This window comes from Moschus berezovskii, chromosome 8 (genome assembly GCF_049115385.1).
Source record: "Moschus berezovskii isolate FMDL1 chromosome 8, NW_MosBer_1.0, whole genome shotgun sequence".
NCBI classification, from domain to species: Eukaryota; Metazoa; Chordata; class Mammalia; order Artiodactyla; family Moschidae; genus Moschus; species Moschus berezovskii.
Genome location: NC_142467.1, coordinates 110,699,420 through 110,725,918, shown reverse-complemented (window position 1 = coordinate 110,725,918; position 26,499 = coordinate 110,699,420). Strand labels below are relative to the sequence as shown.

The 26,499-nt window shown below is 54.5% G+C and overlaps 3 protein-coding genes across 8 annotated transcripts in view; 1 reads left to right on the top strand and 2 right to left on the bottom strand.

Annotated features, from left to right (window-relative positions):
• SQSTM1 (sequestosome 1) overlaps positions 1 to 10,362 on the bottom strand; it is an 87,274-nt gene extending 76,912 nt beyond the window's left edge. Inside the window, exon 1 of the mRNA XM_055431209.2 lies at positions 10,228 to 10,362. The gene's annotated coding sequence lies outside the window, so the exon portion shown is untranslated. The remainder of the gene's footprint in view (positions 1 to 10,227) is intronic.
• Positions 10,145 to 20,778, top strand: MGAT4B (alpha-1,3-mannosyl-glycoprotein 4-beta-N-acetylglucosaminyltransferase B). Of its 4 annotated transcripts, none has more exons than XR_016038131.1 (15): positions 10,145 to 10,332; positions 15,229 to 15,414; positions 15,501 to 15,641; positions 15,724 to 15,857; positions 16,229 to 16,275; positions 16,565 to 16,678; positions 16,888 to 16,963; positions 17,063 to 17,177; positions 17,817 to 17,947; positions 18,118 to 18,225; positions 18,330 to 18,523; positions 19,759 to 19,837; positions 19,907 to 20,014; positions 20,100 to 20,212; positions 20,305 to 20,330. XR_016038131.1 is itself a non-coding variant. In XM_088839270.1 (15 exons), exons 1-15 carry the CDS (start codon positions 10,236 to 10,238, stop codon positions 20,326 to 20,328), a joined length of 1,602 nt encoding a protein of 533 aa, XP_088695396.1. In that variant the 5' UTR covers positions 10,145 to 10,235; the 3' UTR covers positions 20,329 to 20,778. The 4 variants fall into 4 exon arrangements, 3 of the variants coding, with proteins under 3 accessions (XP_088695396.1, XP_055287180.1, XP_088695397.1); XM_088839270.1 differs by having other exon boundaries at positions 18,118 to 18,180; positions 19,927 to 20,014; positions 20,305 to 20,778; XM_055431205.2 differs by having other exon boundaries at positions 19,927 to 20,014; positions 20,305 to 20,778.
• Positions 20,779 to 22,019: 1,241 nt separating this feature from the next.
• LTC4S (leukotriene C4 synthase) lies at positions 22,020 to 25,301 on the bottom strand. 3 transcript variants are annotated; one of them, XM_055429880.2, is made up of 5 exons: positions 25,143 to 25,301; positions 22,822 to 22,921; positions 22,645 to 22,715; positions 22,466 to 22,547; positions 22,020 to 22,249 (listed from the first exon to the last, which is right to left on the bottom strand). In XM_055429880.2, the coding sequence occupies exons 1-5, from the start codon at positions 25,198 to 25,200 to the stop codon at positions 22,108 to 22,110; spliced, it is 453 nt and encodes a 150-aa protein (XP_055285855.1). In that variant the 5' UTR covers positions 25,201 to 25,301; the 3' UTR covers positions 22,020 to 22,107. The 3 variants fall into 3 exon arrangements, with proteins under 3 accessions (XP_055285855.1, XP_088695401.1, XP_088695402.1); XM_088839275.1 differs by having other exon boundaries at positions 22,822 to 22,904; positions 25,120 to 25,279; XM_088839276.1 differs by having other exon boundaries at positions 22,822 to 22,904; positions 25,189 to 25,215.
• Between the last annotated feature and the right edge of the window lie 1,198 nt (positions 25,302 to 26,499).

Below are 26,499 nucleotides of genomic sequence, written 5' to 3'. Positions count from 1 at the left end.
AGTATTTTTCTAAAGGCATGAGAATGAAACCATACAAGGCATGTTTAAAATCCAATTAAATTATAATTTACAAAGTAGCCTGGTCATTGCTGTGACTTGTAACATTTGACAACATTTTACCAGGACATATCAGATTTTCATGAATTTCACATAATTTCTAGGATATTTATATAAGTAGCATCACCCATACAGTATAACCTGAGAAGACTCATCATTCCTCCAACAATATTTCCCATGCAGTTTAACATGTCAGATGAACTCAGGTAGTTTAATAGCTCTTTGGGATGTCTCAGGGGCCCTCTGAAGCATCCCAAAGTCAGCTAGAAGTCAAGCTATTTAGGCAGTTTTGTCAATAAATATCAAAAGGGTTTACAACACTCAGTCAGATAGAATCATGTAGATCACTGTGAGATAATATATTCACTTGGCCAAAGTAACAAAGAAGATTTTAAAGGTAAACATAGAACAAATCACTTCAGAGGTAAACAAACTTAAAATCCATTATCAAAGGCAGTTCAACATCTCAAGAAAACTTTTATCTATACATAAAAACTCTTCTCTTGGGGTCTACTTTTCATCAAACCTTCTTATCACTTTTTGTACCCATTTGTTTTAACTTCATTTTTTATACCTTCTTTACTGAACATATATATCTTACTTCCCCTAAGTGGGGACCTAGCCGTCCCATATTGTGGGGTCTATAAGGGAAGATTCAGAGGCATAAAGGAGGAATAGAGGCAGGGAGGGGAGTAAGGGCGTGAGAAAGGCAGATGTATGGTGGCTTTGAGCTTAGTGAGAATGTCTCCTAATAGCGGAGTGGGACTAGGAAGGAGTGGGTGAATAGGTGATGGTCGAGCTGACCAGACTGTGGTACAGTCTGTAGGGGGTGTGAGGGCTTGCCATCTATACCCACCATCGAGATCTGGGAAGGAGTTAGAGGGCCCCCGTAAGAGGGAAGAACAGAATAAGTAGCCCCCGTATCCATCAAGAAATTGATAGACTTACCCACCACTTGAAGCACTACCCTGGGCTCGGCTTGGGTTATGGGGGTCCCTGAGTCTGGGCGTCGTGAGTCTTCATCGAGGGCGAGAAGTTCCAAAGCGGGAGGCGAGGACGAGGTACCCCTTTGGGGGCCCAAGCCCCGGCCTGGCAAGGTCGAGGTCATGGCCACCTGAGGGCAGCCATTCACCTAGTGCCTCTTTTGTTTACAGCGAGGGCATGGCCTGGTTAGAAGCTTGGGATTTGGGCACTGGCGGGCCCAATGACTCTTGTGGCCACATTTGAAGCAGACTCCTGGAGGTAGCTTCTGGGGACCCACCTTTTGTTCGGTGGCCGGCCGCAAGGCTGCTACCAGTGTCTGGGTATGCCTCTCAAGGAGGTTGGCCTGCAGTTTGGCCTGTTGTTTAAACCTTGCCTTACGGCTGGCTTTGGCTACATCTTCCCGGGCATTATATACTTTAAAAAAGGCCATTTTTACCAGATCTCGGATGGGGGTCTCAGGCACGTCCTCAGCCTTAGATAGCTTTTCCCTGATGTCTGGAGCTGACTGGGATATGAAGCGATTAGCCAGGGTGGTGACCCCTGCTGGAGAGTTGGGGTGATGTGGGTGTAAGTGGTGAGATCTTTGGTCAGCCTATTGAGGAAGACTGCAGGGTTTTCATCAGGGCTCTGGGTTACTTCATCTAGCTTTAACATATTAACTACCTTGAGGGAGGTGGCTTTCACGCCTTCTAGCAAACATTCCAGCATGTATACTGGCCCTTCTCCGTTGTCCCTCCCGTTAGTCTCTGTTAGGCAGCTGCCCCAGGGGGTTGGGCGGGATCTGCCAGATTTGCCAGGTGTCTCTGGTTAGCTACCGTTTTGGCTGCCACACAGATGGCCTGACTCTCTTTTGGGGTGGGGAGAGTGACGGAACAGAGGGAGCCCCCCGGTGGCGCCTCCAGGGAGCCATATCTTGAGTGAGAAGACTGCAGAGAAGGCACTTAAAGTGTTAATGATGGAGGGGTTGGGGAAGCTGGGAAGAGGGAGTTGAGAAAGTAACAGAAGTGGAAGGCACGGTGCCGTCAGGTCTTCTGGGTCAGGTCTTCTGGAGGAACCGTGAGGGCAGAGTTTTCCTTGGTCAGCTGCTGGCGCTGTGCCAAACTGCGCAAGCTGAGGGCTCCCGAGGCTGCTTGCATGAAGCCGAGGGCAGAGTTTTCCTCGGTCTGTGTGGACCGTTTTGGTTGTTTTGGCTGGCGGCGAGGGGCCAGAAGGGGAAAGGGAAAGAAGGATTTGGGAGAGGGGGGAAAACGTATGGGGGAGGGGTGGGGGCGCAGTCGCCATCAAAGCCTGTACATAGGGTACCTCAGACCACTTTCCCATCCTTTGACAGTAATTATCTAAATCACAGGGGATGTTAAAATCAAAGGTCCCCACTGAAGGCCATTGAGAGCCATTGTCAAGAGAATATTGGGGCCAGGCCTCAGAGCAAAGAAAAAAATCAACCACTTGCGGCGGATATTGTGAGACAGATGCAAAGTCTTAAGGTTGGCCACGAGGCATTCCAGAGGAGTTGACCAACCCTGGTCAGGTTTGGAAGCGGCTGCCCCCATGGCAAGTGACGGAATAGAGGCTCAGGGGTAAATCAAACAGGCGTTCCCAAGAGATTTAACACCCCAGCAAGAAGGGTCACCGCAGTAGAAAATGGATGTCTCCAAGATCGACTGGTGCCGAGGAATCGGAAGGGCTGCCGCAGCCGAGTCAAACATCTCCAAATCGACTGGCGCCGAGGAGCAGGCCTGGCCTGCGGGAGGGAGCCAGACACAGCTGTGATTTCGGAACAGGCCTGGCCCACAGAGAACTGGACTCCCTAGGATCACTCGCCAGAAGGGAGAGCTCACCCCAAAGCCTGACTTGAGGAACTTACCCCGTATTCTGCCAGACGGTTGAGCGGTCCTATTGAGGAGATGACTCAGCCCAGGGCGTGGGTTGGGCCCGAGGGAGCCACGGGCCCTGTGGCCGGCGGGGTGGGCTCTCAACTCGCCCCACGTTGGGCGCGAAATGTAAAGCCCAATGATGTTGAATAAGAGAACCCAGATGCCAGATAGATAATGTTAACAGGCTTTAATGGCTGCGCACCCCTGGGCAGAACCCCAAGACCTAACAGAGCGAGGTCAGGAAGTCTGCGCCCAACAAAGGCAAGAGGCAACTTTTATAACTTTAGGCAAAATTTGAAGTGCTGGTCTCTCATAGGTCAGTTAGCCAGGGGGTTGGGGGGGCAAGACTGGGTTGGTTGCCCGATCTGCTCAAGGTTGTGCTGACACAGCGGAATTGTTCTTGCTGTTTCTGGACAGGAGATTAGGAGGGGGAGGTTAGGAGAGGGTTGATCTCTACCAGGAACCGATACCTCAAGGACACTCTAGCAATGGGGGAGGGAATGAGGGAACAGAGCACAATAGTCAGCCTTTTCCCGCCAGTGGGAAGAAGAGAAGCGGGTAAGGGAAAAGGCCAAAATGGCCACTGAGGTCTGACCTTACAGCCTGTTATGGCATTAAAGGGAATTAAACACACAAAAACTAAAAACAAAATAAGAAACAAAAGACAAATCCCATACGAATGGTACAAACAAAGTCAGACAAATAATAACAAAAACAATGGAACACGCACACACAAGCAAAACCAAAACAGTCCAAAGAAAAAGAAAGTATAAGAAAGTGACCCAGCAAGTAAAGGAAACCAAAAGTGTTATCAACCAAATAAAAACAAAACTAACTAAAAAACTAACCAGGAAACAAAACCAAAGCAGAGTGCCAACTGGGGGATAAAGCAAAAAAAACTAACAACTTGATGAAAGAAAGAAAAGGAAAGTTAAATTGAAGTATGTAAAAAAGATTTATGTATATTAAAGAATAACTACAGCAGGAAAAGAACAATAAGAAAAACATACAAAATAAAAAATTAAAAATAAATTTTAAAAAGAAGAAAAAAGAAAACAAACAAACCCACAGACCTGCAAAAGGCGAATGTAGAGATAGAAGTATATAAAGGAAATAAAAGTGTGATTTAAAAAAAATTCTCAAAAGCTTAAATAGAGTTAATAGTAATAATAAAATCAACAACCACAGTTACAGAGCGGGTAAAAAAAGGAAGGAAAAAAAAGTCCAGAACCAATCACAGAACCAGTCAAAACACGAGTAACAATAAATGCTTTTCTCAGCTCTCAGCTGTCAGCATCCTTTCCCTTGTTGTGAGTCACAGGCATCTCCACGTCCCTAGGATACTCTCCAACGCTGGGCTGGTCTCCAGACCTGCTATGGGGACAGCTGAGACTCTAATCTGGCGCTACTCCTGTGTATTCTTTTCTCCAGTGTCCACAGTTGCCAGAGATACTGCGTTTACCTTTGTGGGAACTCTCACTGTCCTTTTATATACTCCATAGATACAGAGTCTGTCTAGTTGACCATATGCATTTAATCTGCAGCTTGTACAGCTGGTAGGAAGATTTTCCATCCTCTTCCTTAGTCACACTGCCCCTGGGGTTCAACTGTAATTTTATCTTCACCTCTGCATGTGGGTTATCCACAGGAGTCTGCTCCAGAGGCTTCCCTGGAGGACTTGGAGGTGTCCCAGTGAGGACCAGACACAGAGGTGGAGCAGCTGCTTGGATAACAGGGACCCCAGCAGTGACAGGGACTTAGGAGAGCTGGCAGCCAGGGGAATGGGAAATATAGACTCTTAGGGCCTTCTGTAGCCTCTGGCAGCTCTGCCCCAGTAGGGATCAATCATGAAGGTGGCACACCTGCTTGGATCACGGGGTTTGTCCCTTATTCTTTCCCCATTCAGAAATAACAAGCTTGGAGAAGGAAGTGGCAACCAACTCCAGTATTCTTGCTTGGAAAAGCCTATGAAACAGAGAAACCTTGCGGGCTACAGTCCATGGGGTCGCAAAGAGTCGGACACAACTTAGCGACTAAACAACAACCACCTCAGATCATTAGGCATTAGATCCTGGAGGTTGGGTTTCCCTGCTATAGAGCACTGTTTTTGTGAAATCTCTGACTGCTTGCCTCTATCAAAATACTTAATAGGCATTCAGTTCAGTTCAGTTCAGTCGCTCAGTCATATCCGACTTTTTGTGACCCCATGAGTCACAGCACGCCAGGCCTCCCTGTCCATCACCAAATCCCGGAGTTCACTCAAACTCATGTCCATCAAGTCAGTGATGCCATCCAGCTATCTCATTCTCTGTCGTCCCTTTCTCCTCCTGCCCCCCAATCCCTCCCAGCATCAGAGTGTTTTCCAGTGAGTCCACTCTTCGCATGAGGTGGCCAAAGTATTGGAGTTTCAGCTTTAGCATCAGTCCTTCCAATGAACACCCAGGACTGATCTCCTTTAGAATGGACTGGTTGGATCTCCTCGCAGTCCAAGGGACTCTCAAGAGTCTTCTCCAACACCACAGTTCAAAAGCATCAATTCTTCGGCGATCAGCTTTCTTCACAGTCCAACTCTCACATCCATACATGACCACGGGAAAAACCATAGCCTTGACTAGACGTACCTTTGTTGGCAAAGTAATGTCTCTGTTTTTTAATATGCTATCTAGGTTGGTCATAACTTTCCTTCCAAGAAACAAGCATCTTTTAATTTCATGGCTGCAATCGGCATCTGCAGTGATTTTGGAGCCCAAGAAAATAAAGTCTGACACTGTTTCCACTGTTTCCTCATCTATTTCCCATGAAGTGATGGGACCAGATGCCATGATCTTTGTTTTCTGAATGTTGAGCTTCAAGCCAACTTTTTCACTCTCCTCTTTCACTTTCATCAAGAGGCTTTTGAGTTCCTCTTCACTTTCTGCCATAAGGGTAGTGTCATCTGCATATCTGAGGTTATTGATATTTCTCCCGGCAATCTTGATTCCAGCTTGTGCTTCTTCCAGCCCAGCGTTCCTCATGATGTACTCTGCATATAAGTTAAATAAGCAGGGTGACAATATACAGCCTTGACGTACTCCTTTTCCTGTTTGGAACCAGTCTGCTGTTCCATGTCCAGTTCTAACTGTTGCTTCCTGACCTGCACACAGGTTTCTCAAGAGGCAGGTCAGGTGGTCTGGTATTCCCACCTCTTTCAGAATTCCCCACAGTTTGCTGTGATCCACACAGTCAAAGGCTTTGGCATAGTCAATGAAGCAGAAATAGTCATTACTATTTATAAAATAGATAATCAATAAGGACCTACTGTACAGCACAAGGAGCTCTAAACTCAATACGTTAATGGCCTATGTGGGGAAACAATCTTGAGAGGGGACACGTGTATGTGCATAACTGATTCACTGTGCTGCGCGCCTGGAACACAACGCTGTACATCAACTATATTCCAATTTAATTAATTAGAAAGAAGAAATAACAAGCTCTAGGACAAAATATCGGAGAAGGCAATGGCAAGCCACTCCAGTACTCTTGCCTAGAAAATCCCATGGATGGAGGAGCCTGGTAGGCTGCAGTCCGTGGGGTCGCTAAGGGTCGGACACGACTGGGCAACTTCACTTTCACTTTTCACTTTCACACATTGGAGAAGGAAATGGCAACCCTCTCCAGTGTTCTTGCCTGGAGAATCCCAGGGATGGGGGAGCCTGGTGGGCTTCCATTTATGAGGTCACACGGGGTCGGACACGACTGAAGAGACTTAGCAGCAGCAGCAGCAGGACAAAATATATTTCCATTCCTCATACCTTCTTTTACCGAAAGCACACATCCTACTTTCCTTAAGCAACCATGACCTATCTTTTACATTAGCGTTCCCTGATTGGAACATCCCATAACCTCTAGAAACATGCATCTTCTTAAAGCACAATTTCTTTCCTTAATGTGGTCTGTGGTAAAAGATATGTGTCTGAGGGCATTTGGGGCTGGTGCACTGGGACGACCCTGAGGGATGGGATGGGGAGGGAGGTGGGAGGGGGATTCAGGATGGGGGACACATGTACACCCATGGCTGATTCACGTCAATGTATGGCAAAACCACTACAGTATTGTGAAGTAATTAGCCTTCAATCAAGATAAATTAATTTTTTTAATAAAAAAAAAAAGATATGTGCCTGATATACTCAAACATCTTTAGTTTCCCCCTCATAAGAAGACAAAAGTAGGCAAAGGAGTAAATTTGGATCTGCTTAGCAATTAATGTTCCAATATTTCATCTTATTTGAAATGGCCTGGATCCTCAATGAATTCCTATTAATTAACTTAATTTTGTTTCAAGTTATCAAAATATGGAGAGACTATTTTAGATGGATATTTCCAAAACATGTAGCTCAGCTGGTAAAGAATTATTCCTATAGTTTACCAAAAAGCTCTTACCTCAGTAATATTTACTTAAAAATGTAATCATATCAGGTTATTTTCCCTGTTGACAGATTTTATAACAGAAACAATATGCATTTACCGACTTCCAGTAACCCTACATACAATAAAAGCTTTACATTTATTGTTCATGATTCTAAAGACAGGTTTGTATTAATTAAGCCCACAAGCTTAAACCAAGCTCTAATACCAAATATTAATTTAATATTGATTATCTCCCAGATCATATGAATCTGGAATCTATTCTGGTGAGTTTTATGTTTCTGAGTATGTACATAAGCACTCAGTTTCTTTTAAGCCAATTAAATACAGTTCATTCACAAGTTAATTTTTACATAAAGACATTCAACAGAATCAGAGATCTTTTAGTTTTCCAAAGGTCTCTTTTAATACAAAAATACTTATTCAAAAAGATAAATGCACCCCTATGTTCATTACAGCATTATTTACAACAGTCAAGATATGGAAGTCACCTAAGTGTGCATCCATGGATAAATGGATAAAGAGATGTTTATCTCCTCAGAAGATAAATAAGAATGAAATATTGCGATTTGTAACAACATGGATGGAACCTGAGGGTCTTAAGTGAAATAAGTAAGCAGAAAGACACACACTCTATGATTTTAATCATGTGGAATAAAAACAAAAACAACAAACAATACAACAGCAACAAACTCATAGATTTGTTGAGACAAATCAGTTCCGTAACTCAGCAGAGAACTGATCAGTGGTCACCAGAGGGCAAGGGACTGGGTGAGAGGGGAGCTATATGGTGATGGATGCTGACTATACTTACAGTGGGGCTCACTCTGTAGTATGTACAGATGTTATTTTATGATGCTGGACACTTGCAGCTTACATCATCATGATCATCTTCACCATCATCATAAATAAAAAAGAGATGTAATTCCCAAAAAATAAAATGTCTCTTTCTTTTCCTCAGTCTGGGGGACTACTGATGGATCAGAAAGTTCCTGAGAGCCCAGGCAAAAGAGTTACACTGTAGAGGCAGAGGAAGGGGAAGTACAAGTTCATCTCCTCCACTTTTTTTCTCTTTAATATCTAAGTAACCCAAGGCTGGAGTCTCAGGCAATGTGGGCTGTGTTTGAATTTCAAGGCTTAGTGTTCCACCATGCCCACAATTTTAGCAGAGACTTGCAGGAACAGTTGGACAGACAAAACTGCATAAGATGAAGATCCTTATTTAACAAGTACCAATCACAGAGCCTGACACAAGCAAGTTTTCAGCATAACAGGGATGCGAGTGCAGATATAAGGATCAAGGGAGAGGTACAGGGAGGAAGAACAGAAAGACTGAAAAAAAAGAAAAAAAAACAGCAGGAAAATAAAGGTGAGAATACTGGGAGGATAGGGCTTCCAGCCCCTTATATGATGTTTAAACCTCACTCACTATCCTAAATCTCCCGTCAGGGAGAGCCCACTGGACCAAGGTTTGCTCGGTGTGAGGCCAGCCTCTCCCACCTCTGCTTGTCACCTGTCAAGGTGAGCTGTAGCCAGCCACAGGCTGAGAGCAGTGATTAGCTGCAGGAGGTCCACTCTCTCAGAAGGATACAACAGAGGAGCAGAAAAGGAGAAAGAAGTAGAGAGATAACAAGAAGGGGAAGGAGACAAAAAGGAAGGGTTAAGCTTTGTCTGAACGAGGCACCCAGGTGGGACGAAGTGAGGTTCAGGTGATCACTTGTCACCAATGGTGGTCCCGCAGGCGCCCAGATCTCCTGGGAAGCAGACCATTGTCCCAAGTTGGGTGCCAAAACTCTGCTACTGATCTGGGTTCTTGGCCTTTCTTAATCAACAGAAACTGACCAGATAGAGGGGAGACAAGAAATTCAGGCAAGGCTTTATTGGGGTCCTTGCTGCCGCAGCAGTGACAGAGTAACCGGGTCCCTTGCTGGCTCCTGAGGGTGGGGGGGCAACCTGGTTCCTTAAATGGGGTGAGGGTAGGGCTGTGTCTAGGGGTTAGTCAGGAGGGGGTGGCTTAGACGCTTTGCCCATGCTTCAGGCCAAGTGCAAGGGGCATGCACAGTACCCTTCGGAAGTGGCAGCTTGGGGTTTTTGGTCTTTTTGTATCCTGTTCATAATGTGCCGCAACTGCCCACTCACACAGTAACTTTTAGTCCCTTGTAGTGTCTTTGTATTCAGCTGGATAAGACCTCTGCGCAGGTGCAGGCACCGCAGCTAAGGGCTCCAGATCCCGGCCTGTCTCACTTCTGCCTAAACCCCTCAGACCTGGGACAGGGGCCTGAGGGTCGTCAGTTAAGCCGACTGAGGTCCAAATATGGGCTGAGGAAGTTCGTGAGGAAAACGTTAACGAGAAGGGGCTGGGGGGCTGACGCACGCCGCCACCACAGCGGACCGCACAGTCTGGCAGGGCCCCGCTTCAACCTACGTGAGGCCAGCGCGCAGGGCCCGCCACCCGCGCCGCGCGGCGCCCGGGGCGCCTAACCCGCACGCGGGGCTGCGGCCGCGGGGCGGGCCGGCGCGGGCCCCCACCCCGCCCCTCGCGCACCGGGGCCGGCAGCGGGTGATGCGGCCCCTTTAAGTCCCGGCCGCCCCGCCCTTCGCAGCCGAGTCCGCGGCGGCCCGGGATCCAGGCCGGGCCGCGGCTCTCGCCGCCCAGCCCAGCCCAGCCCAGCGCGGCCCGGCCCGGCCCGAGCGCCGCGCCCAGGCCGTCCGCGTCCCGCAGCCTGGAGGAGCCGGCGGGGCGGCGCCCGGCCCGGTCCGCAGCCCGGCAGGCCGGCCCGCGCCTCCGCCCGGCCCCGGGCTCGCAGCGCGCCCCGGGGCCGGGGCCCCTGCAGCCTCCCGGCCCCGGCGCTCCGGCCCCGGCCCCGCGGGCCATGCGGCCTCGGCCCCGCCGGCGCCCACCGCGTACCTGAGGAGATGAGGCTCCGCAATGGCGCCTTCCTGACGCTGCTGCTCTTCTGCCTGTGCGCCTTCTTCTCGCTCTCCTGGTACGCGGCGCTCAGCGGCCAGAAAGGTGAGCCCCCCCGGCGCTGCCCCGCGCCCCGCTCCGCGCCCGCCCGGCTGCGGGCCCGGGCGCCGCCGCGGAAGGCGGCCGGAAGCCGGCGCCGCGCCCCCTCCCCCCGGCCGGCGCGGGCGGACGCCCCTCCCTCCGCGCCCCACTTGTTTGCTGCGGGAGTAACGAAATCCGCCCCGGGCCGGGCTGGGCCTCCAGGCGGGCGCGCGGCGCTGGCCTCCGCGAGTTCTGCCCGCGCTGGGGCGGGTCGCCCGCTCAGGCGAGCCGGGGGCCTCAGAGTTCTCAGAGAGGGAGGGGAGACACAGGGCCGGAGGCGGCCGGGCACACGGATGCCGCGTTCCCGAGAGCCGCGTGAACTGGCAACCGGACGTGCAGGCGGCACTGTCACTTCCAGCACGGCTCCGCGCCGGCCCGCTCCGCGTGCGGCTCCCTGGGGCCTCAGCAGCCGCCCTCCGGAACCTCTGCCCCCAGGACTCCACGGGGAAGCGGGCGCTGTGGAAGCCTTCCTCCGGCTGCTGGCCTGCGGGCTGCCTTGGGGGCCTCAGGAGCAGCCCACCTGGCTACCGGTTAACTTCCTTTACGCGGCCTCACGTGAAGTTTGCTCCAGCTAGCCAGTCCACCGCCGTGGCCCTCCGAGTCTGCTAGCACACTTCGGGCTGCGGGGGCAGACCCCAGCACTGGCTCCATGTTAGTTGGGATGGATGGGGCTGAGGGGAGCCTTTGCTGAGGGCACAAGGCTGAGGAGGCTGTCGCAGGCCTCTGTCGACCCAGCCTGCAGCACCAGAGGCAGCAGGAAAAGCTGCTTCCTTCCTGCCTCTGGCTTTCCCTGCAGGAGGCCTAGGCAGGATGGGGCTGAGGCTGCTGACCTCAGCCTTGCTCCCACCTCCTGCTTCCCTGTCCCCAGCAGAGGCTGCAGGAGGAGCCTTTCTGACCCTCGAAGTCCCCGTGTCCCCACTTGGCTCCTGCCTGCCCAGCTTAGCCCAGCCCTGTTTGGGTGAAGGCTTGGGCTGTCCTTGGGGCACCAGAAGGCCTGGAAGGAGAACCCTAGGACTTGGTACATTGAGGCCACGGCTGGAGCAGAGTTCTCTGTAGGTCTCTGTATGTGGGGTGTTTGACCCAGGAAAAGGCATGGCTGGGGCAGAGTTCTATGTAGGTGAGGTGTGTCACCTAGGGGAGGACACTTGGGACCCTTGGGAGAGCGGCCAGGTAGGCAGACTAGCTTGGAGGCCAAGGTGGGGTTGTACCTGATGGGCTGGGGCACATTTGTTCAGTTGTGAGTGAAGTAATGAGCCCTTGCACCCTGCCCTGGGTGAGGCCACAGTTCCTAGGTGCCTGTTGCAGCAGCCCCATGCTCCCAGCTGGATGTCAGGAATTGCAATGTCAGACCCCCACCTGTGCCAGGACACCAGACTGTGAGTCTGACTAGCCACAGTGTCCAGGAGCATAGGAGTGAGGGATACCCATGGCTCCATTTAGGCCTACTCTCCCTAGGGGCTTCCCAGGTGGCCCTAGTGGTAAAGAACCTGCCTGCCAATGCAGGAGACTTAAGAGATGTGGGTTCAATCCCTGGGTGGGGAAGATCTCTTGGCATGGCAATCCACTCCAGTATTCTTGCCTGGAGAATCCCATGGACAGAGGAGCCTGGCAGACTACAGCCCATGGGGTTGCAAAGAGTCGGACACAACTGAAGCTTCTTAGCAGCAGCAGTAGCAGCTCCCTAAGGGAAGCATCCAGGATCCTGGTCAAAGACTTGGCGTTCAGATACAGGGTCCTTGTCCCTGGGGCCTGAAAGCCCAGAAGCCTGTGACATGTGACAAGAGGGTCACCTGGGCCTTCCCTACTGAGGGCTGCTACTCTTTTGGGGGGCCCAGTAGGATCTGGTCTTTGAAGGCCTGAAGAGAAACTTGAGTCTGGGCTCTTATATGAGCCTTTCTCATTTTTACATTCAGATGATTGTATTAAGCCTGTAGGGAAGCCAGACTAAGTCTGAGACCAGACTGGACTTTGGCTTCCAGTTTGCAGTGAATATGGAACTCGGGAGAGGGCTGGCCTCGGCAGGGATGCTTAGAGGAAAAGCAGAGGAATCCATATCTGTAGGGAATGAAAGAGGTGGGTAGGGAGCCAGAGAGAAAGGAAAGTAGGAGCAGGTGGCGTGCTGGAAGCCAAGGGCCAGGAAAGACACAAAGGCCTTGGCAAGATGGACCCTGGATGCAGGTTTCAGGCTCACCTTCACATCCAGCCTTGACAAAATTTGTGCATCAGCTCTACTAATGCTTCAGTTATAGCCCTGCAAAAGGTCCCCAGGGAAGACAACAGACTCTCCAGGGGGTTAGCCTGAGCCACACAGCCCTCCCCCATGTCTAGGCTGTCCCCTCTCTTAGACTTCAGCAATGATGGATGCCCATCTTGACCCCTGGGAGGTTGGATGCAAATCCTGGAAAGGAGGGGGACACCTGCACTCCTCTCCATGCTTCTGCCCCACTGCAGGTTAACAGCAGACCTTCACTGGGCCTGGCACCTGCCTTTGCCTCTCTTGAGCCTATTTTTCCATCCCTCAGTACAGGGCACAAGGTGTGTGCCCTGGCTTCAACCTTGAAATCTGCTTCTTTAATGAACAGGGAAACTTGTGGTCTGTGAGCTTCAGATATCTTGATTATTTTGCCTTCTGGTAGAGGGAGGGGCAGGAAAGCCTCCAGTAGTGTGACCACAGCTGCCCCCAGGACTTGGAAAGAGGAAAACTTCTGGCAAGAGGACCAGGGTAGGGAGCAGGCTGTGCCCAGGCCTCAATGGTCAGGGTGATTCAGGTCAGCAGGGTCCACCTCGGACAAACTAAGGTTGGCCAGAGCTCAGCCTACTTAAAAATCAGAGAAGGCCATGTGTAGGGGGAGCAGAGGCAGCAGGCAGAGAGAGTGAGGCCTCCTTACGCTCCCTCTACCTCACAGAGGGCCCTGCTGCAGGGACTTCCTTGGGTATAGCCTGTAGCATTGGGGTGGGCATCAGGGACAATAGGTAGGTAGGTGGAGACTATGCAGGAGGGAGGCCACCTATCTGCTTAGACAGCTCTAAACCACATCCTACTGGGCCTCAGCACTCTCCAGTTACCCTTCCTATTGGCCGCTGGGCGGGGGAGTGTTGGGCATAGCCAGCTCCCTGTTTAAAGGGTCAGGTTTCTGGGGTAACCTGGCCTGGGAACCCTGGGCAGAGCCTCAAAGATCTGGTAACCTGACTCCTAACTCCCTCTCCAGTGGGCTGTCCTGAGCACCGAAGCTTGAAGTGGCCTGGCCTTTGGCCCCAGGGGCAGGGTGTGGGGAGGGAGACTGGGGCAAGCTTCTGACTTTGGAGTGCCTTGTCAAGGCTCTTTTTGGCTCCCCTACTCTTCCCCCCGCTCAAGCCTCTCTGTCCTTCCTAGGGGCTACTCCTTTTTCTTTTTCTGGAACTTAGCACTTAGGCCTCTGCCCTAGGTACAGGAAGGGGGTGTCCCGGGATGACCGAATTTTGCCTTGGTCATTACCTTTGGAGTATCTAGTTGTGGTGAAGTGACACCATCCCAGGGCATTCTGGGGGTTGTGATCCCCCTGAGGGATCAAGAAATATAAGAGCTGCCTGAGGATGAGAGGGGAGAAATCTGGAAGGCTTCCGAGACTTGGAGATTTTTGCACCGAGGCCTTGAAGGCTCCATGGGCTTTCATTAGGCCCAGAAGAATCCCAGGCTGATGAAACAAGCATGTGTGAAAGCATAGATGTCAGACGAGGAAAAGGCAGTGTGTGTGCTAGCAAATAAGAGAGGGCAAAAGCCAGATCCGAAAAGGCCTTGAGAGTGAACAGCCTGGCGAGACCTGGCTGCCTCAGCAGCAGCAGCGGGTAGCACTGTTGTTTTTGTCTCATTCTTGATTGCTTGACCCTGCCAGGCCAGTGGAGCCAAGTACTTGGCACCCTGGGGCTCCCTGTCCACTGTCAGGCAGCACCACCTCTGTGCTGCTTCAGGCCATGTCCACCTCAGAGCCTGCAGATGGGACCCAGCTGGAGGTTCTGATACAGGTCCCTCTGGGTGGCATGGTATAGGCCTGGGACAGCTCTTCAGAGAAGCAGGCCTCAGGGCATTCAGAGCTTGTGTTCCCTTTCTGCTGTTACCTTGCTGAGGGACCTGTGACTCGTTTTTCAACTTCTTTTGCTCCTATGAGCCCTGGGGGCTGTAACTGCAGCAGTCCCCCCACCCCCTCACTATGTGAGATTATGAATCCAGAGCTTGTGTCTAGTGTATAATGACCGCCATGGGGACAGTGATGAATGTGTGTCTGGGGCCCAGTCCTACTTGGAGGATAGGAGGGGATGTTCAGGGAGGTTTTCTGTCCCCAGGGAGCCTTGGGGATGGGGCTGCCTGTGATCTCCGTGAAGTGGGGTGGGAAGCGAAGTGCAGAGGCTGAAAGAAGGAACAGGGGAGGGCTGGCCTCAACCTCAGAACTGCTTGAGGAAGGTGGGTCTTGGATGAGCTCTTGGATGTCCTACCTCCTGGAAGGAGGAGATGCTGCAAGGAGAAGCAGGAAGGGGCTGTGAGAGCTACTGGGAGGAGAGAATTCAGTGCTAGGCTTTTCCACCTCCAGCTTAGTTTGTCCCACCTGGGCCTGAAAGTGATCCTGCAGCCTTCCCACTTCAGACATCTCCTCAGTGGAGAAAATAAAGGGAGAGCACTGGAGAGAGCTAATTCCCCCTGTGGAGGCTTTTCTTCTGCAGGTGTGAGTGTCACTGTGACTTCAGAGTGACTTTTATGTAAGCCCTTGTGACTCACATATAACAGGCATGAGAACAGATGTGAACAGATATGTGTGCTGACACACTCAGGGGGCAGCAGGTCACCTCTAGGCTGCCCCCTGGTGACAGCGTGCATACCACTCACAGGTGATGTGGTGGATGTCTACCAGCGGGAGTTCCTGGCCCTGCGTGACCGCTTGCATGCAGCCGAGCAGGAGAGCCTCAAGCGCTCCAAGGAGCTCAACCTGGTGCTGGATGAGATCAAGAGGGCCATGTCCGAGAGACAGGCGCTGCGAGTCGGAGACAGCAATCGCACGTGGGGCCACCTAACGGGTGAGGCGCAGGGAGTGGGATGTGGTGGGGACGCTAAGCTGATGGTTAAGGTCGTTGTCTGACCTGCCCCTTCCCAACACACCCAGAGGATCCGCGCCTGAAGCCGTGGAACGTCTCGCACAAGCACGTGCTGCACCTGCCCACTGTCTTCCACCACCTGCCGCACCTGCTGGCCAAGGAAAGCAGCCTGCAGCCGGCCGTGCGCGTGGGCCAGGGCCGCACCGGAGGTAGGGGGCCCAGGAGAGGCCAGAGGCGGGCGGTGGGGCGATGCTCACGCATGCCCAGGGCCAACCCTCCGTGTCCCCGCAGTGTCGGTGGTGATGGGCATCCCCAGCGTGCGGCGCGAGGTGCACTCCTACCTGACCGACACGCTGCACTCACTCATCTCGGAGCTGACCCCGCAGGAGAAGGAGGACTCGGTCATCGTGGTGCTGATTGCTGAGGCGAGTGGGCGGGGCCAGGCCAGGGGCGCTCAGTGCAGGGCACAAAGGAGCTGGGAGAGGAAAAGAGCAGGGTTTCAGAGGAAGAGACTCGCAAGTTCAGTTGTTGGTTTCATCCACAAACTTGCCAAGGTAAAAAGTTAAAAGGAAAGAAACAGTTTCTCCTCCTGGGGATGTGAAGTTACCTAGTCCGCCCCACCCCTTGGTCCCAGGTATCTAGAAGGGCTTTCTCTGAGGTACCTATGGTCCCTAGGCCCAGCCGTACTTAGCCTTTAGGACGGTGGGAGAAAGATCTGTGTCCTTCCCCCAGCCTTTTCTTCCAGGCTGTTTGGGATGACAGCCTGACTCAGGGAGGGCACTTGGTCTTCCCACAGACTGACCTACAGTATACCTCGCTGGTGACAGAGAATATCAAGGCCTTGTGAGTACTGACAGCCCAGCAAGGCTGGTGAAGGGAGGACTCTTTGTGAAGTGTTGGGCAGGAAGGTGCCTTCCGCCTATGGGAAAGGGTGCTTCCCTTCTTGGCTCTGGGAGGGGTATGTAGAGATGACCCAACCCCTCTGAAGCTTCTCTGTGTCAGTAGGATGGGTGTGGTATTGGGGGATGTCTGCCTGGTGGGCTTTAAGTAAAGGACGGGGTCTAGCTAGCTCAACTCTGCCCTTGCTGTGGTCCCTGGAGTCTGCACACTCACTGGGCCTTCCTGTCCCCAGGTTCCCTACAGAGATCCATTCTGGGCTCCTGGAAGTCATCTCCCCTTCTCCCCACTTCTACCCTGACTTCTCCCGCCTCCGAGAGTCGTTTGGGGACCCCAAGGAGAGAGTCAGGTACTACCAGAAACCTGCCCCCCTGTGCTAAGGAACCTAGCCTGTGGGTGTCTTGAGTCCTGAGTCCTTTTCTGCAGTGCCTCCATTGTTCCATTGGAGGACCCCTGCATGGGGGCGGGGGGCCTGCTAACCCACTCAGTGGCCTGTGTGGTGGCCACACTGGAGGTAGAGGGGTCTGAGCTCTTGAGGCCCCTGCCCCTGACCCACAGGTGGAGGACCAAACAGAACCTTGATTACTGCTTCCTCATGATGTATGCACAGTCCAAAGGCGTCTACTACGTGCAGGTGAGCACTGACTCTCCGCACGGGCCTGGGTGGCGAGCCCTGCCCTCCCTGTGCCCATCCTGAGTCCTGGCGCCCTTCTCCCCACCCACCACTGTGCAGCTGGAAGACGACATCATAGCCAAGCCCAACTACCTGAGCACCATGAAGAACTTTGCGCTCCAGCAGCCCTCGGAAGACTGGATGATTCTGGAGTTCTCCCAGCTGGGTTTCATTGGTGTGCCAGCCCCCTTCCTGCCCACCTGGCCTGACCAGAATATCTCTTCCCAGCCCACTTCTGCCTCTGTCATCAGCTCTCAGCCCCCTTTCCTGTTCCCAAGCCCAGGTCAGGCTCTGAGTCTTTTCCTAGAGTGCCCGCTGTAGCCCCTCCTGGTCTATTCCTGCCTGCCCCTCTGCATCAAGATGTTTGGGCTCACCAGCCCATCCACCCTCTGCTTACCCACACCTGCCTGCAGCCAGCCAGAGGTTTTGCTGTGGGACCCTCCCCAGAGTCCCCCACAGGAATTAAGAGGAAGTAGGTCAGGGCAGCGGAGAGGGCAATGGCACCCCACTCCAGTACTCTTGCCTGGAAAATCCCATGGACGGAGAAGCCTGGTAGGCTGCAGTCCATGGGGTCACTAAGAGTCGGACACAACTGAGCGACTTCACTTTCACTTTTCACTTTCATGCATTGGAGAAGGAAATGGCAACCCACTCCAGTGTTCTTGCCTGGAGAATCCCAGGGACGGGGGAGCCTCGTGGGCTGCCGTCTATGGGGTCACACAGAGTCGGACACAACTGAAGCGACTTAGCAACAGCAGCAGGTCAGGGCAGAGCTGCCTTCTCAGAACCCTTTTCCCCCTATTCCCGCCCTCAGGGAAGATGTTCAAGTCGCTGGACCTGAGCGTCATTGTGGAGTTCATCCTTATGTTCTACCGGGACAAACCTATTGACTGGCTCCTGGACCACATTCTGTGGGTGAAGGTCTGCAACCCTGAGAAGGATGCGGTGAGCAGGGCCTGCACAGAGGCGGGCGGGACGGTGGAGCAAGCAGCCTCCTTCAGGGACTGTGTTGGTGATCGTGCACCCGCCAGGAGGAGTCTGTGTGTTGCTGGCTGGAGGAGTTTCTGTCTTCAGAGGTGGAGTTTAAGCCCCAGTGTGTCACCCTCCCTCCACAGAAGCACTGTGACCGGCAGAAGGCCAACCTGCGGATCCGCTTCAAGCCATCCCTTTTCCAGCATGTGGGTACCCACTCCTCACTGGCGGGCAAGATCCAGAAACTGAAGGTGGGCAGTGCCACACTGGAGCCTTGTCGAGTACCGCAGAGCCTGGGCTGAGGTTGGGCAAGCCCAGGGCCCACCCTGGCACCTCTGTCCCTCCACTACTGTAGGACAAGGATTTTGGGAAGCACGCACTGCGGATGGAGCACGTGAACCCACCGGCAGAAGTGAGCACGAGCCTCAAGACGTACCAGCACTTCACCCTGGAGAAGGCCTACTTGCACGAGGATTTCTTCTGGGCCTTCACGCCCTCTGCAGGGGACTTCATCCGCTTCCGCTTCTTCCAGCCGCTGCGACTGGAGCGGTCAGTGCCAGCGCCCACAGATCCACTTTGGGGGAGGGGGAGGGTGGCTACTGCAGTTCAAGTCTCACCACAAATTTCTTAACCCTACAGATTGCCCTCTGTGACCCCCCAGCAGATTATTTAATGTTGTTAGGTTTTCTTATCTGAAAAGTGTAGCTCAGAACAGTAGCTACAGAATTCCCTGGTGGTCCAGTGGAAAGACTCAGGCTTTCACTGCTGTGGACCCGGGTTCAGTCCCTGGTTGGCGAAATAAGATCCATAAGCTGCGTGTGGTGAGGACAAAAAAAAGGAACAGTAGCTACTTCGTAAAGGCAAGTCCAGCAGCGCCCACAGGAGCTTGGTGACATTGCCCATCACCATCGGCCTTATGAGTAAGTTGCCTTGTACGGTCCAACGACTGCTTTCGGTGGTGCCCAACTTGGCTCAGTACCATAGGGCCCATTGAAAGGTTGTTGCTGAGCCATGAAAGACGCGGGGATTCTTGGCCTCCAGAGGAGAGGAATTCAGTCTGGGGCCAGAGACGAGGCTTGATTGCTCAGAGCTTTTGTGTGACAACGTTTTATTAAAGTATAACAGATGGAGAAAGCTTCTGACATAGACATCAGAAGAGGGCAGAAAGATTCTAGCAGGATGTTATATTAGAGGAAGGAGATGTCTCAAAGCTCAGAGTGGCACCAGGCCCCTCACCCACAGCATGCGTTTTCAGATAACATTGGCATCAGGTGAGTCATCCCAGGCCATAACACAGCTGACATGAATCTTGAAGAAAGGCAGGTTTCCAAGTAAATGTGTTGTTTCATTAACATAGATTAGGAGAGCAGTGTATGAGGAAAATATACCGGTTTGTTGAGCACTTAATTGGTTCTGAGTCTTAAGCAGAACCAACTCGAAGACAGACACAGTCTAGGGTAAATACGTAGTTCATTAACATAGCTTAAGAAAACCATTTCCATAAGAAAAACATTGGTTGGCTCAAGGTTTGAGAAAAGTTCAGGTGGAACCAGGTGTCGTCATGGCAACACAGAATTTTACCTCCTTTTAATTTTGTGTAGAGAAGGAAAAAAATGTCTAACCCTTGCAGCCTGTTTCCTCCATTTGGAGACTGCTGGCCTTCCTTCCTGTTCCCCTCTCCCCACCGACTGCAGTCCTGGCCCAGGCCTGGCCTTTTCTCTGCTGGGTGTCATCCCTAGGCAGTGCCCACCCCTGCAGCAGCTCACAGGCCTGTCTGGCCGCAGGTTCTTCTTCCGTAGTGGCAACATCGAGCACCCGGAGGACAAGCTGTTCAACACATCTGTGGAGGTGTTGCCCTTTGATGTGAGTGTGGGGCGGGGGTGGGGTGGGGTGTGCACCGAGGCCTGCCCCTCCCACAGCCATTGGCTTCAGCCCCTTGATTTTGCCCCCAGAACCCCCAGTCAGACAAGGAGGCCCTGCAGGAGGGCCATTCGGTCACTCTGCAGTACCCTCGGAGCCCTGATGGCTACCTCCAGATAGGTGAGTGAGGGGCTACTGGGCAGAGGTGGGGGCGAGGCTCTGAGCAGGGCTCTTGGGGCCGCCTCTCACTGCTGCGCTCCCCCAGGCTCCTTCTCCAAGGGCGTGGCACAGGGTGAAGTGGATCCTGCTTTCGGCCCCCTGGAAGCACTGCGCCTCTCCATCCAGACAGACTCACCTGTCTGGGTCATTCTGAGCGAGGTGACGTGGGGCAGGGGATGGGGAGCTGTACCCAGCAGCTAAATCCCAGCACTCTCTGAAACCCCAGCTGACAGTGAGCCTGCTTCTTCCAGATTTTCCTGAAAAAGGCTGACTAAGCTGATACTTACGAAGGTGCATTTCAGCTGGTCCTGAAGCCCAGGAGACCTGGAATGTCGCCGCTGCCCCCGGAGGGCCAGGCATGGCCGCCCCAGTCTGCAGGGTTCTGCCTGGGACCGCTCTCCGCCGGCCTGGGGTGGCCGCTGGCCCGGAGGCCCCAGGAACTGGTGCTGCCCCGCCTGCCGGCCGCGGGGAAGAGGCAGGCGGCGCCTACACTGTGCCTGAGGCTGGCCGCGCCGCCAGGAGCCGCTCCCTCCTGGCCCCGTTGGGCCAGGCCGTTTTAGAAGAGCTTTTTCCTGGGCACCCACTGTCTCTGGCGCGAACACTGGAATGCATATACTACTTTATGTGCTGTGTTTTTTATTCTTGGATACATTTGATTTTTTCACGTTAAGTCCACATATACTTCTATAAGAGCGTTCCTTGTAATAAAGGGTTAATGACGTGTTCGCCTCTAATCCGGCTATATCATCAGGCATCCCTGCCTTGCCACGTGGCTCAGCACGACCTAACCTCCATTTCCTGGGAGCGGCGGCTTGGTAACTAGGTAACTGATGGAGCTAGTGTGGAATCTGGGTTCTCCTCCCCCCTACCCCCCCCACCCCACCACGTCCGAGATGACCTTCCTCAGAGCAGTCCCCCTAGCACCCTTCATAGCTCTGGAAGTGCCTGCAGCCGCCTCTCACCAAAGAGGCCCCCATCTCCTCTCCCAACGCATTCCTGGGTCTCGCCCTGTTTTGACCCCCGTTTCCAAGGCCCTGCACCAGCCCCTGGTCTCTGACCCATTTTAGGGTCTCTCAGCCGGCTCAGGGCCTTTGCTGTTACCTGGTTCCCCTCCTCTCCATTCTCAGCTAAAAGCCACCTCTTGAGGGACTATTCCCAGTGGGCATTCCTTACAGATCTGGGTCCCAAGACACCCCGACGTTTACCGGAGAGCACCTGTGCATGCGTGCTAAGCCGCTTCAGTCGTGTCCAAGTTTTTGCAAACCCATGGACTGTAGCCTGCCAGGCTCCTCTGTCCATGGGATTCTCCAGGCAAGAATATCGGAGCATGCCATTCAACCAAATTGATTATATTCACAGGTTGCCCGGAACACCTGTTCTCAGTCGCGCCCGACTCTGGTGACCCCATCCCACCACTCTCCTCTGTCCATGGGATTTTCAAGGCAAGAATAGTGGAGTAGATTGCCATTTCCTCCTCCAGGGGATCTTCCCTACCCAGGGATGGAGCCCATGTTTCCTGTGTCTCCTGCATCAGCAAGTGAATTCTTTACCACTGTGCCACCTAGGCATCTAGATGCCGGTAACCCAGTACCGATCCCAAAAAGTCCCTTGTGTTGGCTGTGAAGGCCAGGGTACACGGAATAGGGCGGCTGAGGGTCAGCAGAGAGGCAGGATTCATAGGAGAGGGACAGGCGAGGAAAGGGCTGACCGCAGGGAGAAGCCCTGGGTGAGCATCGGGAGAAAGGGAGCCTGCGCCCCGGGCGTGTGCCTCCGGGGTCTGGGAACAGGACAGAACCCGGACGGATCGAGGACCCCCACCCCCACCCCCGTCCCGGTCGGCCTCGTGCCTCCCGCAGCCCCGCCTCCGCCCGGCAGCCCACTGTCTGCTACGGGCCGAAGTTAGGCCCCTGCAGGCTCTACAACCCGCATTGCGCGACCCATTTCGACCAAAAGAGTGCACTCAGGGTCCTGTCATGGACGCTTTAATGAGAACTGGAGGAGGCTCCGGGAGGCTCCGGCTCAACTGCAGCTCCGTCGTCCCGGCGTCCTCCGTCTCAGGCCCTCAGCAGCAGTTTCCGGAGCTGTCCAAGGAGCGTGGCACGCAGCGCGGCCGGGAGGAAGTGGGCGAGCAGGCCAAGGGCCGCCAGGGCCACGAGAAGCCAGAGCGCGCGCGCGCTCGCGTACAGCGGGGCCAGCCTGCGAGTGGGGCTCAGCGGCGGCGGGTCAGGACGCCGACCCCACTGCCCGCCTCCACCGGGAGCCCACCCACTGGACCCCAAAAGGGACCCGCCTCCAGCCAGCCGCCGGTCCCGCCGCGCTCCGCTAGCGGCCTCGGCCGTCCCCGCCCTGCGCATCTACCTCCTTTCCCCGCCCCGGCGGGCCTCCGGGGAGCCGCCCCGCCCCGCCTCTCACCTTTGCTGCGCGGAGCGCGCGTAGCCCTGGAAGTAGCGGAGGCGCGCGAACAGGTAGACCAGACCACACAGTGCCGCTGCACCTGCGGCAGGGGAGGGGACGGCGGGCAGGCCGCGGTGAGCCCGCTGCTGCGGGGACCTTCAGGCTCCAGCGCGCGCGCCCCTCGCCCACGTCCAAACCTTCGTGAAAGAAGATGCCGGCCACCCAGAGCATGGCGAGGAACAGCGGGAAGTACTCGCTGCAGTTCACCCTGCGGGGCGGGCGGGGCAGCATGAAGGCGCCGGCCTGCTCCCTCAGAGCCTGCCCGCCCGGGGGCTGCCTCACTGCCCATCCCGCGCCCTCCCACCGCGGCTCACTGGGCTCGGTAGATGCGCTCGAACTCCGGCGGGCCGGTGGTGAGCGGCGGCGACACGCGGAAGGCCCTGCGCGCTGAGATCACCTGCAGGGAGAAGTAGGCTGGGGACAGAGGGGTTGCAGGAGTCAGACTCGGCACCCTGACTCCCGGCCTGGCTGCGCACCTTCTCTGATCTCTGCTCCACGCCCTGCTCGTGGAGATTCCCCTTTAAAGCCCAACATAGAGGACCACCGGACCCCGCTCGTCTCTGGTGTCCATGACACTCAATAGGGAGGACAAGGTGTGGGCCTGGGGCTCTGAGAGGTCCTGTCCAGCCCGGTGAGTGTAGGAGGAAGGGATGACACGTCACAGGACACCTGCCCTTGAAAGGACTTTGCTCCTGAATTAGTTTGACTTGCAAAACACAAGCAGATACCCAATTCCCAAGGTAATGGCAACCCACTCCAGTACTCTTGCCTGGAAAATCCCATGGACGGAGGAGCCTGGTAGGCTGCAGTCCATGGGGTCTCGAAGAGTCGGATACAACTGAGCGCCTTCACTTTCACTTTTCTCTTTCATGCATTGGAGAAGGAAATGGCAACCCACTCCAGTGTTCTTGCCTGGAGAATCCCAGGGACGGGGGAGCCTGGTGGGCTGCCATCTGTGGGGTTGCACAGAGTCGGACATGACTGAAGCGACTTAGCAGCAGCAGCAGCAGCAGGCATGGACTGTGGCCCACGGCATTGGACTAGGAGTCCCACTTGAAGGCAGTGAAAGTGAAAGTGTTCGTCGCTCTGTCCTGTCTGATTCTTTGAGACCCCATGGACTGTAGCCCACCAAGCTCCTTTGTCCAAGGGATTTTCCAGGCAAGAAAACCGGAGTGGGTTGCCATTTCCTTCTCCAGGGGATCTTCCCTACCCAGGGATCGAACCCGGGTCTCCTGTATTGCAGGTTGGTTCTTTACCAACTGAGCCACCGTTGGCTGCATCCTTCCAGATTCAGGGGAGCACACACCTTGTGACCATCGTCCCTGCTCCCCGCCCTCAGAGTTCACCAGGAGGGACCTCCTGGATCACTGTGCCTGCAAACCGTGGTGTCGGGTCCTGCCTCGGTTCCTCTGTCCAGGCTCTCTGGACCCTGCCGCAGTCAGGGTCTGGATACCATCTCCTTTGCCCCCAGGTGGTTAACAGCTGGGACTCTTCTAGTCCGCCTCCAAACTCCCGGCCTCTGCCCCTCTGCCTTCCTACACTGATGGGTATAGAGAAAGTGGGGGCTGACTCTTGAAAGCCTGAGTGCACAGGAACCCTTCTACTCGGTTGCAGGCCAGGTGCCCACCACACACAGAGTTACTGTGCTGGGTGTTTCCAACTATCTTCCTGCAAGTTCTGTGGCTCTGATGCCCTTGGTGCTGGGCTTTCTGTAGGGCCCAACTTCAGTGCACTGCAAATACCGAGGGTGGCCTTGCCAGCACCGTTCAGGGCCTGGAGGGCGGCCCTGTGTCTGTGTGAGGAGGACCTGACATGAGCTCGCTGGTATAGGTGGAGATCAACTCAGACTACTCAGCTGCTCCAGGGCCCCTGCCTTCAGCTGTGTCTTGTCCTAGGGCATGTCTGTCCCAGGAATGTGTCATCTAGGGCCAATCTGAAAAGAGCACTCAGCAGGCACCTTTGGGGGTTTCAACTCTGTCCAGCTTCACACGTTCGAGGATATAGAGAGTGCCTTTGAAGGCAGGGCCAGGCGATGGGGTCCCCTCACTGGGACACCCAGAGAAGAAAACAGTTGGAGAGGACAGTGGTCATCTGGAGTAGGGCTGCCTCAGGCCCATGGCTGTCCCACTTCTATACCCACCATCAGAACATCCATTCATGCTGGCAGCCTGCCCTCCTGCTCAGGTCCAACATGGCTGGATGCCCCACTTTCTCACATAAAGCCCTGCCCTCCTCCAGGGCTATTTATGCTGGTCAGAGGACCACCCCAAACCCCAAGCCAGGCATCCCACATGCCTACCTCACTCATCCCTCAGGAGCCTTTTTCCATTTCCCTGCCCATCCCCTAGGTCAGGCACCTCCCAGCCATAGTCCCTGCCCAGAGTTTCACAGTTTGCCCCGCAGACACCCCTCCAGGGTCTCTCCCCTTCCCACTTGGGGAAAGTGCCAGGCCTTCAGCCCTGAAGCATCCCTTCCTCTGGAGCCAGCAGAGCTCGAGTACCAGGAGTCTGGGCTGTCCCTCACCTAGGCCTGGCCTTTCCAGACCACTCCCCCGACCCTGCCCAGAGCCTGGAAGGAGGAAGGCAGGCCTCAGGGGTCTGAGGCCCACCCACCTCCGGAGCAGGAACCAGCCCACCTTGCAGCAGGACTCCCAGGAGGGTGACAGTGGCCAGAAGAGCTACCTCGTCCTTCATGGTGGCAGCGACTCTGGTAGGCCAGGCTGGCCTGTGAGCGGGTTATCTGCAGGGCTTTATCACCCTCCTCTGCTGCTCGGAGGCTGGCCCCGAGAGGAAGAGTGGCCCGCTCGCCCCGCCCCGCCTCAGTGGCCGCGGGTGGGGAGGGGGCGTGGCCACGGCCAGGGAGAGCCTGGGCAGCTGAGCAGGCGGAACAGGACCACAAAGAGCCTGGGCGGGAGAGAGCCTGGGGACAGCCCAGCCTCCTCCTCCCAGTTCTTTTGGCCCTTCTTGGCCTAGCCTTGCGCTGGCAGAACTCAAATTGTCCACCTTAGGTTTGCTTCAGCTGCCAGGTCACCTGAGTGTCCCCAAAGGCCCTACAACCGCAGCAGATCCCACTTGGCTCTCCAGACCGTCTCTTGTCCAGGATCTGATCTCAGGAATCGAGACGCTCCTACTTGAACCACCCATTGCCACCACTTCCCAAGTCCCATTCATTCTCAATTCCCAGTGCCACTTTCCAAGGCCCACCCTACCCCAGTCACCTCTTACTTGGCCACGGGTCACGGGCCCCTCACAGACTCCTGGTCCTGGCCCCCCATCAACCAACTCCTCTATCTCCCGCTCCCCAGCTGGGGTTGTTTTATAACATGCAACTCGACTACAAGGTACTCCAAGCACCCAACCCACACCAGGCACAACCAAGTCCTTGCTCCCTTCCAGAAAACCCAATGTCCACCAGTTCTACAGCTGCCTGAGCTCCATGCACGTGAGCCATCCCAAAGACCACTGGGCTGGCCTGGTCAGCCCCCTCGGGATGGCTGAACCTGTCCTCTCTGGGCCTCTGACCCTGGTACACAGTCACCTTCCATTTCTGCCTGTCCAGCATCCCTCTTTGTGAAGCCTCAGCTCTGCCCACACTCAGCTTCTGTGCCCTGGACAGAGCCGCCTGCCACCCCTATGCCTGTGGGATGGACACGCGGGCCAAAACTGCCTGTGGGAGCCAAGGCTGACCCAAGATGGTGAGCCAGAGTCCTGGCAACTTCCTTAGAACTTTGGGGAAGGGAACTCGGAATGGAAAGGAGATTCTTGAGGACAACTTCCAGCCTCTGGCCATCCTGAGGAAGACGGAGCCAACATAGGGCTAGGCTGTGAGAAGAGAGGCAGCTTACTTCCTGAAGCCCCGGGGCCACCTTGCCTGAAACAACCCCCTGACATTCATGTTTTCCATTTTGTAAAACGGTCACTTCTCCTTTTTGCTCAAGTTGGGTTGAAGTGGGTTTTGGTCAGTGGTGACAGAGTCCAGACTGGTACACGAGC

Bases quoted from the DNA above. Each gene is read 5' to 3' on its own strand.
- MGAT4B (XM_055431205.2), top strand. From the start codon at position 10,236: ATGAGGCTCCGCAATGGCGCCTTCCTGACGCTGCTGCTCTTCTGCCTG. The intron at 18,524-19,758 runs GTCAGTGCCAGC...GTCTGGCCGCAG, and splicing joins CAGCCGCTGCGACTGGAGCG to GTTCTTCTTCCGTAGTGGCA. The intron at 20,015-20,099 runs GTGAGTGAGGGG...GCGCTCCCCCAG, and splicing joins TGATGGCTACCTCCAGATAG to GCTCCTTCTCCAAGGGCGTG.
- LTC4S (XM_088839275.1), bottom strand. From the start codon at position 25,200: ATGAAGGACGAGGTAGCTCTTCTGGCCACTGTCACCCTCCTGGGAGTC. The intron at 22,548-22,644 runs GTTTGGACGTGG...CCCCTGCCGCAG, and splicing joins CGGCATCTTCTTTCACGAAG to GTGCAGCGGCACTGTGTGGT. The intron at 22,250-22,465 runs GTGAGAGGCGGG...CCCCACTCGCAG, and splicing joins GCGCGCTCCGCGCAGCAAAG to GCTGGCCCCGCTGTACGCGA.